Consider the following 14114-nt stretch of genomic DNA (forward strand, 5'->3'; position numbering starts at 1 on the left):
CAGTCTCCCACTCAGTGTTATGTCACACTGTGCGTCCGCTTGGACTGTAAAGTGTAAAAGCTGTGTGCATTGTCCAATCAGACGAGTTCAACGTTGAACCTCTCACGAATGACATTAAATAGCCCAATCACAAACAGAAATTTGAAATGTGCACTTTGTGAACAACACAGATTGTAGATTACATCCATAACCTCCAGGAGACTGCTTGATAAAGTGTAACTACAGCTGAAACTACTATCAGGGAATTTGAACAAACTTGAAAACCTACAAGGTATAGGTACTGGACAGAATACTGTACTGTGGAGTTATCCATGAATAATATTTTTTTTTTTATTTAAAACAGACAATAATTGTAGAACAGAACAGGTTCTGAAGAATGCAATGCCCCCCAACATGTATCACCAACTTACAATGATTACAATGAGTAAACAAATGACATTTGTATTAACTTTTCAATTTTGATTACCTTTTCAACCTTTTCATGGCTTTATTTTCCTGTATAACAAACATCTTACACAAAGAAGACCAAAACTTGCATAACACTAGCATAGCGGAACCAGCAGTAACAATAATGGTATGGGGAATGCACTTAAATCTCGGAACATACTAAGACACCACACTGTTTGACTTGTTTTCTTACAAACCTGGAGCCTAAACTTTATAATGAGTCTGACAGGGGTTTTCCTTCTTCTGAAACTACAGGGGACTGACATACCTGAGTGCTACCAAAGTGTAAAAAGACAAAGTGTTGCTATGCCCTTTTGTTTCTATTGTATGAAGCTGTGGCCTGATTCTTGCAACAGCTTCTAGGGTCTTACATGACTCATCACCAAAGAATACAGTGTCAGACTTGCAGAGCTGCAACTTCTTGAACACACCATAATACACACAACCAAACAATCATAATAAAATGGGGCAGATATTCGTCACCAAAATATGCCAACTAATGTTTGTAAATGTTGACATAGATCATTATTAAATGGATGGAATAATGATTGGAGTTTGGAGTTATGATTCCTAAATATGATCATCCTAGAATTAGTTTTAGGTGATAAAATAATAATAGTTCAGTCAATACATAGGTGGTAGCACTGTCCATTAGGGTATCTGCCTACAATGTGTACATTACAATAACATAGTAATTAGTTATAACCCAACAACGTGTTTAATTATTGTACAACATTTAAAATGTCAGTTCCTATGTCTTTTGTAGTTACACTGTATTTTAACATGTGGTTGTGAATTTACAACGTAGCCTAATTACCATGGGCTCGCAAATGCAATTACAGTATAACTACAGTATAGTCAGAGTAGGGCTGGGTTGATATCTATTGTTTAACCATCAAAGCGTCATTTTTAAAAACAACCAACGTAACGAATCAACACAATTTTACCAAAATGAATTGCAGTAATGAAATAACAAACAGCTAGTGAATGACTGAAAATGACTTATCTTGTCTCACAAAATACATACACGGTCGCAGACAAAAGTATCGCCAGGCTACGCTTGCTACACCATAATTCAGGATAATACATTAGATTAAGGACAAGCAGTTAGTAAACTTTAACCACTTTTTAATAAAAAACAAAAAAGCAAAATACACAATTTCTAGTTATTTAACAAAGTGTTTATCAAATTTATTTCATCTAAAGTATTCGTTCATGACAAAAGTATTGGCACCCCTGCTTTAGTATTTTATGCGGTTTCCTTTTGCTTTTATTATGTCTTTCAGACTTTTACAGTATGATAATTCTGAACCAATATGTTACATCTTGCTGGTCAGAGCTGGACCCATTCTGTCTTGCATACGTGCTTTTGTTTTTTTCTATAAAGAATGTTTGTTAAACTACCAGAAATTGTGTATTTTGGTCTTTGCAATATTAATTAGTCACAATGTTCACTAAATGATTGTATTTCACATGTTTTCCTGAATTATCTTATATTAAGTGTAGGTTGCAAATTATTTTGTGCGTGTGTAAATTGCTATTTTGGGAATTCATACCTTGCTGGTGTCATCATTTGTGCCCAAGCATGTTGTAATAAATGTATGACAATGCACATGAGAATAAAACAAAAATAGTGTTTACTGAAGTTGATGGTACACTTCCTGTAAATTGGCACTGCATAGTTTTCTGGTGAACATGCCTGTTCAATAAAGGCCAGCTGCGGCACCAACGTCTTTTTCATGGGTTGAGATGATCAGAACATGTTCATTATTCTTGGTTTAGCACATAAGCTACAAACTAAAAAGCAAATATATTGATATATAGTTGGACCTTTATATGAGTGACGACCAGCAATAAACATCCAAACATATGTCTACTATGATTTATAATATGTATTTATACTCTTGACTTGTAAAGCAACATGAGATATTGTTGTATGAAAGGAGCTATATACAGACAAGCTCAAATTTGTTGGTACCCCTCCACAAAAAACGAAGAATGCACAATTTTCTATGAAATACCTTGAAACTGACAAAAGTAATTGGCATCCACCATTGTTTATTCCATATTTAATAGAAATCAGACTTTGCTTTTGATTTCTGATTCAACATAATATTGTAAATAATAAAACAAATGAAAATGGCATGGACAAAAATGATGTGACCGTTAACCTAATATTTTGTTGCACAACCTTTAGAGGCAATCACTGCAATCAAACGACTTCTGTAGCTCTCAATGAGACTTCTGCACCTGTTAACAGGTAGTTTGGCCCACTCTTCCTGAGCAAACTGCTCCAGCTGTCTCAGCGTTTGATGGGTGCCTTCTCCAGACTGCACATTTCAGCTCCTTCCATAAATGTTCGCTAGGATTCAGATCAGGACTCATAGAAGGCCACTTCAGAATAGTCAAATGTTTTGTTCTTATCCATTCTTGGGTGCTTTTAGCTGTGTGTTTTGGGTTATTATCCTGTTGGAGGACCCATGACCTGTGACTGAGACAGAGCTTTCTGACAGTGGGCAGTACGTTTCGCTCCAGAATGCCTTGATAGTCTTGAGATTTCATTGTGCCCTGCACAGATTCAAGGCACCCTGTGCCAGGCGCAGCAAAGCAGCCCCAAAACATAACCAAGCCTCCTCCATGTTTCACTGTAGGTTCTTTTCTTTGAAAGCTTCATTTTTTCATCTGAGAACATACAGCTGATGTGACTTGCCAAAAAGTTCCAGTTTTGACTCATCTGTCCAAAGGACATTCTCCCAGAAGGGCTGTGGCTTGTCAATATGCATTTTAGCAAATTCCAGTCTACCTTTTTTATGTTTTTCTTTCAAAAGTGGAGTCCTCCTGGGTCTTTTTCCATGGAGCCCATTTTCGCTCAAAAAGCGACGGATAGTGCGATCAGAAACTGACGTACCTCCTTGGAGTTCAGCTTGTATCTCTTTGGCAGTTATCCTTGGTACTTTTTCTACCATTTGCACTATCCTTCTGTTCAATCTGGGTTCAGTCGATTTTCCTCTTGCGGCCGCGCCCAGGGAGGTTGCCTCAGTTCCATGGACCTTAAACTTCTTAATAATATTTGCAACTGTTGTCACAGGAACATCAAGCTGCTTGGAGGTGGGCTTGTAGCCTTTACCTTTACCATGCTTGTCTCTCCTTTGCTTTCTCTGGTCCATGTTCAGTGTGGTGCACACAATGATACCAAACAGCACAGTGACCACTTTTCTCCATTTAAATAGGCTGAATGACTGATTAAAAGACTGGAGACATGTGTGATACTAATTAAAGAAACTAATTAGTTTGAAATATCACTATAATCCAATTATTTATTATCTTTTCTAAGGGGTGCCAACAAATGTGTCCAGGCCATTTTAGAATATCTTTGTAGAATAAGCAATTATTCATCTCTTTTCACAGCTTCTTTGCTTTATTCTATGACATACCAAAGGCATGCAAGTATACATGATAAAATAGCTTTTAATTTCATCACTTTTCAGGAGGAATGAAGCATTATTTCAATGAGCTGTAAGGGTACCAACAAATTTGAGCAGGTCTGTAAATAAACTTACTTACTGACTTACTGACTGACTGTAAGAAGTGTAAATTGGTTCCACCTTTTTGATATAGCCTAAATATATACCACCAAGTACTTATTACAATAGTTTTAATTCAATGAAAAGAAATGTAGAAAAATCAGGCAACACCCACACATAACCTTACTAATTTATCTAAACAAGCAAATAGACTATTTCGTTAAACATATTTAAGGCTTTTACCCGATAAAAACACCCCTGATATAAAAAATATGAAATTGGTGTATAGCCTGTAAACCCACCCCAACTAAATTTCTACTGGAGGTTCCGTTTGTGAGATTTAAAACGAGATTGTTCACAGGATTTAAATATTACAGTTAGATAGGGAGAATTTAAAACAATTGCAAATTGTGGCGAAATGTAAAAAAATAACTAGTTACACAAAACCCCAGAACAATGTGACCAGGACCATAAGGGTGTCATTGTGGAAGACATCAAAGGAAAGAAAGTACAACTTAAGTTGTAAAAAGAAAGAAAAAAAAACTGTCAAAGCATTTTGGAAAGTAACAGAACACAATAATTTCATACAGTATATAAAAAGAGAAAGCCCTTAAAACTAAAAAAGCCCATAAAACTCAAAAACAGCTAGAAATAAGCACAGAAAAATGAGTCCTAAACATACTGGACAAGGGGCATGCCAGTAAATCTGCAAAATATTAAGTTACAAGAAATACACTACAAAAAAAAGCTTTTTTAGAGGACTGTTTGACATTTTTGGGCCCAATTAAATGTTTCTGAATATTTCAATCACTAAAATATGGCGATACAGAAACTTTTAGAGAATAAAGCACATTTGGACTGATTTTAGTTTTAATAAAATTGGTAAACAAATGACATTTAAACAATGGTGAAAGTGTAATTAGATGAATCACCATTTAAATACACATGCCCTTCTGTCTTCTTTAATGAATCTGTAACATAACGGACAGCAGTTTTGAACTAACCTTGACAAGTGCTGTTTCTCTCTTCATAACCTGGGCGACACATGCACTTCCCGATGGGTACCAGCCACTCCCCTTCGGCGCTGCAGTGCATCCTGGGAGGCTCCTCTGCCACCGAGTTGTTGACGCAACTGCCCGACACCTCTAGTAGCTGAGAGGAATCGGCCCCAGTGATGGTGTCCTGGAACAGGGCTAAGTTGCTGATTACTGAGGGGCACTTTTTGTAGTACACACGCACAGAGACAAGAGCAATGCAGGCGCCCACATCCTGGAAAGCCAGGTAAAAGCCTTTTTTCGTCAGTGGTCCTACGTCCCTCACTTCAGTGTTCAGTTTCATGACCCTGTCTCCAAGGTCCAGCTCCGTAAAGCTCTCGTCTGCCGCGATGGTATCGATTTTGGAGTACTGGCTCTCTCGGATATTTCTGTTTTCCTCATCATCTGATTCGAAGTAGTACATGTTGAAGGTCTCTTTGCAGGTGCCCAGGCCCCCGGGGAGACTGTTGCAGTCCCGCAGGGTGAACTGGAGTTCTATGAATACCCTCTGGGCACCTTCTTTTAGGATCCAGTTTGTCTGTAGCCAGTTGTTCTGGTTATGCTCCATGACCTTGCACACTTGGTACGTGTGAATTGGCGCGTAGTTCTCATCCACTTCCCCAATCTCTTCCCACTGTGTGACAAAGTAAAATAGACATTACTCTCTGTTCTGTTAGTTTGATTTACACCCGATCAATGGTTAGAAATTACAGGGGTTAGAAATGATAGACATAAAAAACTTTTGTATTTAATTTTCAAATCGGTCTGATTCAAAGGTATCAAAGTAGGTCCAATATAAAGGAAACATGAAAAGCAAAATAAACAGCAAGCAATGTGGTCTCTGTAGATTATCTAATAAGATGCTGATCTATACTGCTTTATTAAAAAACAGGTTTGCATTAAATGGGTCATTTATTTTGGTTTAGCATTGGAATATGTTTTATTTATTTAAATTGTAGTATATAGCTTTTTCTCCAGTACAGATTAGGAAATATAAGTAATAGTATTAAATAATATTAAACAACAAACATAAAACAAGCCTGGGTCTGTCATAAATTGCATGATATCTTTCATAGTCCCCTGACTGACACAACTTGTGTTGTGCAGCATGCACACAAACTTATATTGACACTCCATACCATTGATAACCAATGTATTTTAAATTGATGTTACCAGAAGAAAAACATGTCCCTACCAAATCTAAAAGATTGTTTTACTATACACTACTGGATGCTACAAATTGTGTAATAATTCACAAACGGTCTGTTGTTGAGTGACTGTGAGTAACATAAAATATGTCATACAAACAAATTTAGCTGAGATATTAATTGTTAATGATTGTAGATATCTGTATTTATTTTATGTACTGTAATTTTCAATGGGCTATATTTTCATATTCAGCCATTGTTTGAGTGAAGTGCAGCAATAACATTTTTTATTCATTTTTTTGAACTCTTTGTTGCACAAAACTTAACATCATATAGAAAAACAAACACTCAACATAAACTTAAAATGCATTTAATACCCTTTTTCAGCAACTCAAACATAATAGGGGGGATTTTCAAGTGTGTAAATGATAACTCCAGTGTTAATCAACAAATCGGTATGTACCACTGATTTTGACATTTTCAAGCGGTCGTTATGCCTATTTTCATAATTAAATAATCCTGCCAATGTGATTTCCGAAGTACATAAAACTCACCTTGAAACAATATTTAGGTTCTTTGGTGTTAAAAAAAATAGAATATACAAACTACAGTATGGCTTTGCTGGGAGTGGCAGCAGTCACAGCAAATATAATTTTAGAGCTTGAGTGCTAGCCTGAGATTGACAGACCCTGGCCGCAATGCCAAAGATACATGGAGAGGGTGTACAGGACCAGGATTAATTTCTTAGATTTACCAGATGACAATCTAAAAATTCAACTGTGTCTTGGTAGGGCAGCCATTGTGGACCTCTGTCAGATTGCGGGAGGACCTTGAATTACCTATGAAAACGGGCTGTGCCATACCCCTGCATATGAAGGTCCTGGCAGCATTGTCCTTCTATGTCTCTGGGTCATTTCAAAGGGTCATAGGTGACTTGATCAAGATGGTTAATGATAATATCAGTATCCCACTTAATCAGGAGTAGCTACAAAATATTAAAAGGTAGTTTTATGACATTGCTGGATTTCCCAAAGTAACGGGAGCCATTGATTGCACCATGCATATACAGTGCCTATAGAAAGTCTATACCCCCTTTTAAATTTTTCACCTTTTGTTGCCTTATAGCCTGGAATTAAAATTCATTAAAATATATATTTTTTCATTTATCTACACATCTTGCCCCACAACTTCCAAGTGAAAAAAATATTCTAGAAATTTGTAGAAAATTTAAGTAAAAACTGAAATAGCTTGGTTGGATAAGTGTCCACCCCCCTTGTAATAGCAATCCTAAATTAGCTCAGGTGTAACCAATCGCCTTCAAAATCACACACCAAGTTAAGTGGCCTCCATATGTGTTAAACTGTAGTGATTCACATGATTTCAGGATAAATTCAGCAGTTCCTGTAGGTTCCCTCTGCTGGGTAGTGCATTTCAAAGACTCAACCATGAGCACCAAGGCACTTTAAAAAAATCGCTGGTAGCGTCACATGGCCCGTTTGTTTACTTTCTGTTTCGTGTTACAAATCCTGCGCATCTGAAAGGTGTTTCAAATCCCATTCTCTCTGTCTTGCATATCAGCTGTTATCGACACACGACACGAGTACCTTGTAACACCAAGATTAACCACAGAATATTAAAACAATAAAATGTTTCTTCTGTGTCAAATTGTCACAATATGAAGTAGTTGGTAATAGCAAGTTACAGACATAATCAGTTGTTACAGGGAGAGCCCTGTCGTTGGTTCCTGCACAAGTGTGTGCAGCTGAGACGCGTTACTGGGCAACCAAGTGGGCAGTTAGGCTTGCCCAGTGTTGAGCAGATTGCTAGGCCCTTGCTACACAGATGGGTGCTGAGAGAGAACCTGTGTTTGTTTACATAAAGGAGGAGAGTGTCTGCTCTGCAGGAACTACAATGCGAAACCCTTCAACTCCAAGACAGTGAGTGCATGTGAAGCCACTGCGCATGAGCCACGGCCATTTGAAAAGGCTGTGTGAAAAGTCTCCATGAGAATTCCAGGTCTCCGGGAGCCCAGAAATAGGTCAGTTTAGGGGATGTTGATCCCAAACAGTATACAGGTGGTTTGCGTAGCGTAGTAGGTTCCTGGAGCGGGACTAGTGCTCGCCTTGTGTGGCAGCCTTTTATTTTTACCTTTGTTTTGTTTTGTTTATTAAATGTAACACTAAGGCTACCATTGCTTGTACAATAGTGGCAGCAATTGGCTGTGCGGTGTGCCAACACCCAGTCCTCTGTGTCTGCCTGATGATTATTCAGTGACGACTCACACATGCAACACATCCCCCTCTTAAATCAGTGTATCAAACCACTGTTAATTTGGTACCTTAGAAAAGGCAAAGGCACCCAGTTTAGATTAAAGGTTTCACTTTGGGAACTCACATCATTAAAATAAAGTTATCCACAGCAACAATTTTCAGATATCAGGGTATTGTGCAGTTCACTCCTGAACAGTTTTAATTAAAATCTCTTATTATTTCAATTATTACTAATTACTATGTAAGATTATTTTATACTGTAATAAAGGGTTTATATATAAACCCATAAGAATGGTGGATTTTTGTAGCAATTTCTGCCTTTTCTTATTCTTGGGTGTCAGGGGTGAGTGCAGTTTTGACAGTGTCTATTCTGAGCTTACTGTCAGGGGCATGGGATAAGCAGAGACAGAATTCCATGGACTCTCACAGCAACCCATAACATAATGGCGTCCTGTCTTCTATTCTCACAGTATATTACCTGCTTCTTATCTGCATATTGTCTGCTTAATAATAACATAATGTTTGTATTTCAACGCTGTGCATGTCTTGTGCATGTCCTGTGCTTGAGGGACGAAACTTTTATGTATAAAGGGTGACGCAACCCAGATTCCAGAGCTCAGGTGTACATCCCACTGAGACCGGAGTTTGCTGCTCTGTATTCTATTACTACAATAAACTAGACCTTATTTTTACTACCGTTACATGTTAATGTGTTTTTCTTAGTTTGGCGAGCCAGGGTGGAGAGGATTTCTTCGGACTGGAAAGCGATCGTGGTGAGTATCAGTATTTTTGGAACTTTTCTAACTTCTATTAGACAAAGGGACAGCAGAGGGGAGGTACCCCACATTAAGCTTGACTGCATATGCGCCATCTAAGAACACAGGTGGAGAAGGGACAGTTCAAGGAATCCCTCTTGCAAACCCTTTTTTTCTTTTTAAGGTATAAACAGTTCTTGTGTAAAACTGATCATTTTATATAGGCGCTGTAGTAATATGAATATAGGACTAAAAGTCCCCACTACATCGGGGCACAGAAGGTTTCAGTAGTATCCCGGCAGTTGTCAGGCGAGCACACAAATAAGTTTTGGGTCGGGTCTCTCAAATCAATATAGAAGACCGTTTTGGGTACGGCAGAGAGTAAATGACAATTGTCTGGACAGACTATTAGCATGGAGGCATATGTTGTTAAACATGTTCCAAAGGACAATGTCTATGAGGGTTTACAACACAAAGCTGACCAGTGGGGTTGGGTGAATCTACAATTTGAAGGGGATTATCCAAAAACTAAGAAGGCTAAACTGGCGTTGATATTACTGGGCTTGCACATAACAGGAAGAGAAAATAAAGGAGATGTCTGACAGGCTAAATAAAAGTAGGTCCGACGCTGCACTCAGCGTACAAAATACGCTATATCCATGCCAGACCAACAAATTACAAATTGGAGTTTTGTTACCTGTAACTGGCATTTACAAGTGCTAGGTTCCTATGGTCATGGTTGTGTATTTCTTAACAATTTGCTAACAGAAGTAAAGCAAATGAATCAACATTACATTACAGGCAGCTGCTTTGTACTAAATCATTTATACATGACCTAATTCTGGTTGAGAAAGACTCCCTACACATGATGCAACTACTTTAATCTTATCCTACATCATAGCCACCAAGTTAGCAATACACTTAACCCTTTGCCGCCGGACCGTTTTAATTTAATGCATTTTTGACCGATGATGCGCCGTGTGCTCTGTGATGTATCACAGCAATAATAAGCCGTGTGGTAATCAAACCAGTCTTTCTGAAGCTTGTTATTGAGTAAATCTAGGCTCTAGAAACAAAAAAAAACATGTTTCCCTCTGTTTATTTTTAATGATACACTTCAAGAAAGTCGTGTACAGGAAATGCGATCAGTAGTGCCGACTTTGAAGCCGAGTTACATAGACGTTCGAGATATGCCATGTAAACACAGCACGAAGGCAACGCAGACATCTCATCTATGGCTATTTTTGAAGTGAATTATCTCAAGAACTTATAATTCAATACCTGTTAGGATTCAATAAGTAATATTGATTTTTTTTTGTGTTATTTATATTTTTTTCTTTTTTTTTATAGACTTGAAAACGGACGAGCTGCCTGTGTTTGACGGTGACGGTACATTATTTGCTTGCACTGACTGCAATGACTTTAATGCATTTTACATGCAAAGATGGTTTGTATTTACTGTGTATTACATGTATTGCTTTAACATCATAGAGATTTTTTTTTCGTCTGTGTTTTTTTTCTTCTGCTGAATATATACTTTTTCTTTATTTTTTACTTGCCGTGGTCGCAACATGTAGGCTGCGTTATTCTGCTTTACATAAAATATCTTGTTTTCATACTTGTTTTTATAATTTGTGGTTGTATTGAACTTTGTAAATAACATTTGTATATAATAATATAGTAATTCAATTAGTTTTGCTGCATGCTTATTATTTGACAGTGTATGCTAAAAAAAAAAAAAATTAAAATGTGCTTTTCATGCACTTTAGTAAATGTAGCCTGTTTTAGTAAAGGCAACCCATTTTTAGGCTTCCACTGCCTATGGCCTGGAAGCCTAATAATAAATCATATCACATCAAACAAGATGTTCAAGTAGGTTATTGGTTATACAATTCTGGTATATTTTTGTTGCTCAACAGAAAATGTGAAACCAGGCACAACCTTGAGTGTAATTAATTTTTTATTTATTTATTTATTTATTTATTTTAGAAGAAGGTCATGGAAACAGTCACAGAATCTTATTAATAAATATAGTGAACAATAATATAATAGAAAACAAGAAATTCTGCAATTTGCCATGAATATTTTACCCATATTCAGTCTTCCACATATCTGATTCTCATGTACAGTACCTTAACCCTCTGTCAGTGGCAGACAACATTATAGTCACAGCTTAAGTACTGACAACTGCACCCATTAATCAATTTCAAATCCAGCATTAATCATCTTTTCTATAACCAGAGGCTATTCAGCACAAATGTGCATCTCATTTCTACTGGAAAAATAGTCACATTAGGGCACTGAAGCTTATTCAGGCTTAAATGATTATATTTCCCTAATAAACATTGAAGTCCTTTCAGTTGGTTGGCGTGAGTTGCATTAAAGGAAAGAAAGAATACAAAGAGTTCTGGATTCTGCTAGCCAAGGCAAATAGGATTATTTATATCTCCACTGAGCTTCTACTCACAACACCTATTCTCTTGTGAACTGTGTGTACATGACAGTATGACTATATCACCTTTAAAGCATCTGCCCCTAGTCATTTTGGAAATCTTGGGGACTTTTTTTCAGTAGCTGGTGTGTGCAGAAAGAAGGACTACTAAACAAATCTTCCATCAAGAAGTAAGTACAGATAACTTTTTGAATTGTGAGCATTTTAAAAAATATACTAAAAGCATTCTACTAGGAAACCAAAAATAAAACAAGTTTATCTTTAAACTGGGCAACTCAGAACTTGGTGTAAACATTTTGTTATAACCAAAACATTCCCTGATGCCATGTTTCCTGAAATGCTAATTTGAAAATCAACATCACGGCACTGCTTTCAGTTAAAGTCAAAGAAGCAGAAATTGTCTGAAACGTCTAGAAGTTTGATAATAAATGTGTATGAACATTTTAAAATTCTCATATAAATACAGTTGGGATTTGTCTATATCAGCAAATGCAATTTGTTCCTGGTTGACTGTGTTCTTTTCATACCTCAACAGGGGATAACACAGATATTAAGTGTGTTTACAGTATTTTGTAGCTTGGGCCATTATCTATGGGACTGCTGCTTAATGTATTTAACAGAAATAGATTATATTCAATCAAAAGGACAAGCCCACTTAAAACATGAACAAGTGTTGCTGGAAATGTCTTAGGTTCAGAGAATCTCCATCGTTTTCATAAATTCTGAGAAATGTTGTCATTTTGATTATCAGCTGTTAGGTTACCACAGTTCATTAATCTTAATAATACTGTCACGACAGTCCTTTAAACAACAACAACAAAAAACTTTACAAAAAATATTATAATTTGTACAAAAGAAATGCAATTTGCCTGACGCTAATTATTCTGGAAATATATAATTTTTATTTACTTAAGTCAAAGTATATTTTTAGTATTTAAAGCTAATATTCTTGTATGTGATTTGCCGAAGAACATCAGGACCAAAAGAAGGTAACATTTTATTTAACAGAGCTATAAACAATCTGAAACAGACATCTTTAAAGATTACAGCACAAATTCCACATCCAATACTGATGTCTGAGTCAATAGAAACAATATAGGAAGGGACTGTTGATCAAAAACACAGCAAGTTCCTGAGGTACCACAATCTAAAAAGCAATTAAACGTTAACACAAGAGCTCTTCTTACATAAGGTTTAATTTCAGCAAGAGGGACTTCATATTTTATTTAGGTTTACCAGTTCCTTTTTTCCCCTTTACTGAATATTTAGGTCACCACCACGTCTTCCACTACGCCTCCTCCTTGTATTGCTTATTATAATAAAAGTCTAGAAAAGTCATAAATGCCTTGGACTCAGTTTGACAGTCAAGCTGGCTGTTGTATTCAAGGGAAAAAGGGTATCACACATTTTACTAATAAATTGAATGGAATAGGCACAGAATGATTATACTTGCTTTCCTATCTTCGTTTCTTTCCTGTTTACGGGATAGCTGCCTCCTTATCTATGTATTTAACTTGGTCTCACTCCCCTGCATACCTTCTTTTTTTCTTTACTCTCCTCCTCTTACTCTCACTTTCTTTCCAGTCTTTCCCTTTCTCCCCTTGTCTCCCCTATCCTCCCATTCCCCTTGCTACCTTCTGTGCTTCACTTCCACTGCCTTGACTCTTACTACTCCCGCCGCCGCCGCCGCCACCACCACCACCACCACCACACCACCACACACACACACACACACACACACACACACACACACACACACACACACACACACACACACACACACACACACACACACACACACACACACACACACACACACACAGTCTTTCACTCATAGCCACTGATGAGTCTGCTTTAAACAGCGGTCCCAGGCAGCGCGACCCACCGGCCTTAAAACAATAACATCTCATTACTTTCTATTTTCCAGTATGTAATCAGAAGACCTGTAACCTTTCCATCAGCACTTCACTACCGCTGAATTGGCAGTGCAGCAACAGAATCATCCTCTCCATAGCTGAATAAAAGCTGGCTCGTGCTTCTGGAGGCATTGGCTATCCGGTGTGTACCAGGCACCATGTTAACAGCAACTACAGTTCCTGTTGAGGGTCGAGCAGTCAAAGCGGGGTTTCTCCTGAGAACAGGATGCCACTTGCTGTAGGGGTCCAGGCCAACAGAGGTGGAGATTGAGTTGAGGTCCTTGAGTCACTTGGATGGTTTCGGACAAGTTGAGTAAATCCAGAGCTTTCAAAGCCAGATCAGGGGGGCTTAGCTCCACGCTGTCTGCCATCTGCCTGGTACAGTTGAAACCGGGATTAATCCGTGAAGAGCACACTTCTCCAGTGTGCCAGTGGCTATCAAAGGTGAGCATTTGCATACTGAAGTCGGTTACGACGTCGAACTGCAGTCAGGTCAAGACCCTGGTGAGGACGCCGAGCAAGCAGATGAGCTTCCCTGAGACGGTTTCTGACAGCTGGTGCAGAAATT

The 14114-nt window shown here is 37.7% G+C and overlaps 1 protein-coding gene across 4 annotated transcripts in view; it reads right to left on the reverse strand.

Moving 5' to 3' along the window:
* Positions 1-14114, reverse strand: part of LOC121319734 (ephrin type-A receptor 5-like) — a 189083-nt gene that overhangs the window by 156715 nt on the left and 18254 nt on the right. For all 4 annotated transcript variants that reach the window (XM_041257486.1, XM_041257478.1, XM_041257507.1 and 1 more), the window contains exon 3: positions 4976-5639. In XM_041257486.1, coding sequence (XP_041113420.1) covers positions 4976-5639 — 664 coding nt within the window. The remainder of the gene's footprint in view (positions 1-4975; positions 5640-14114) is intronic.

Source organism: Polyodon spathula, chromosome 1, assembly GCF_017654505.1.
Source record: "Polyodon spathula isolate WHYD16114869_AA chromosome 1, ASM1765450v1, whole genome shotgun sequence".
NCBI lineage: Eukaryota > Metazoa > Chordata > Actinopteri > Acipenseriformes > Polyodontidae > Polyodon > Polyodon spathula.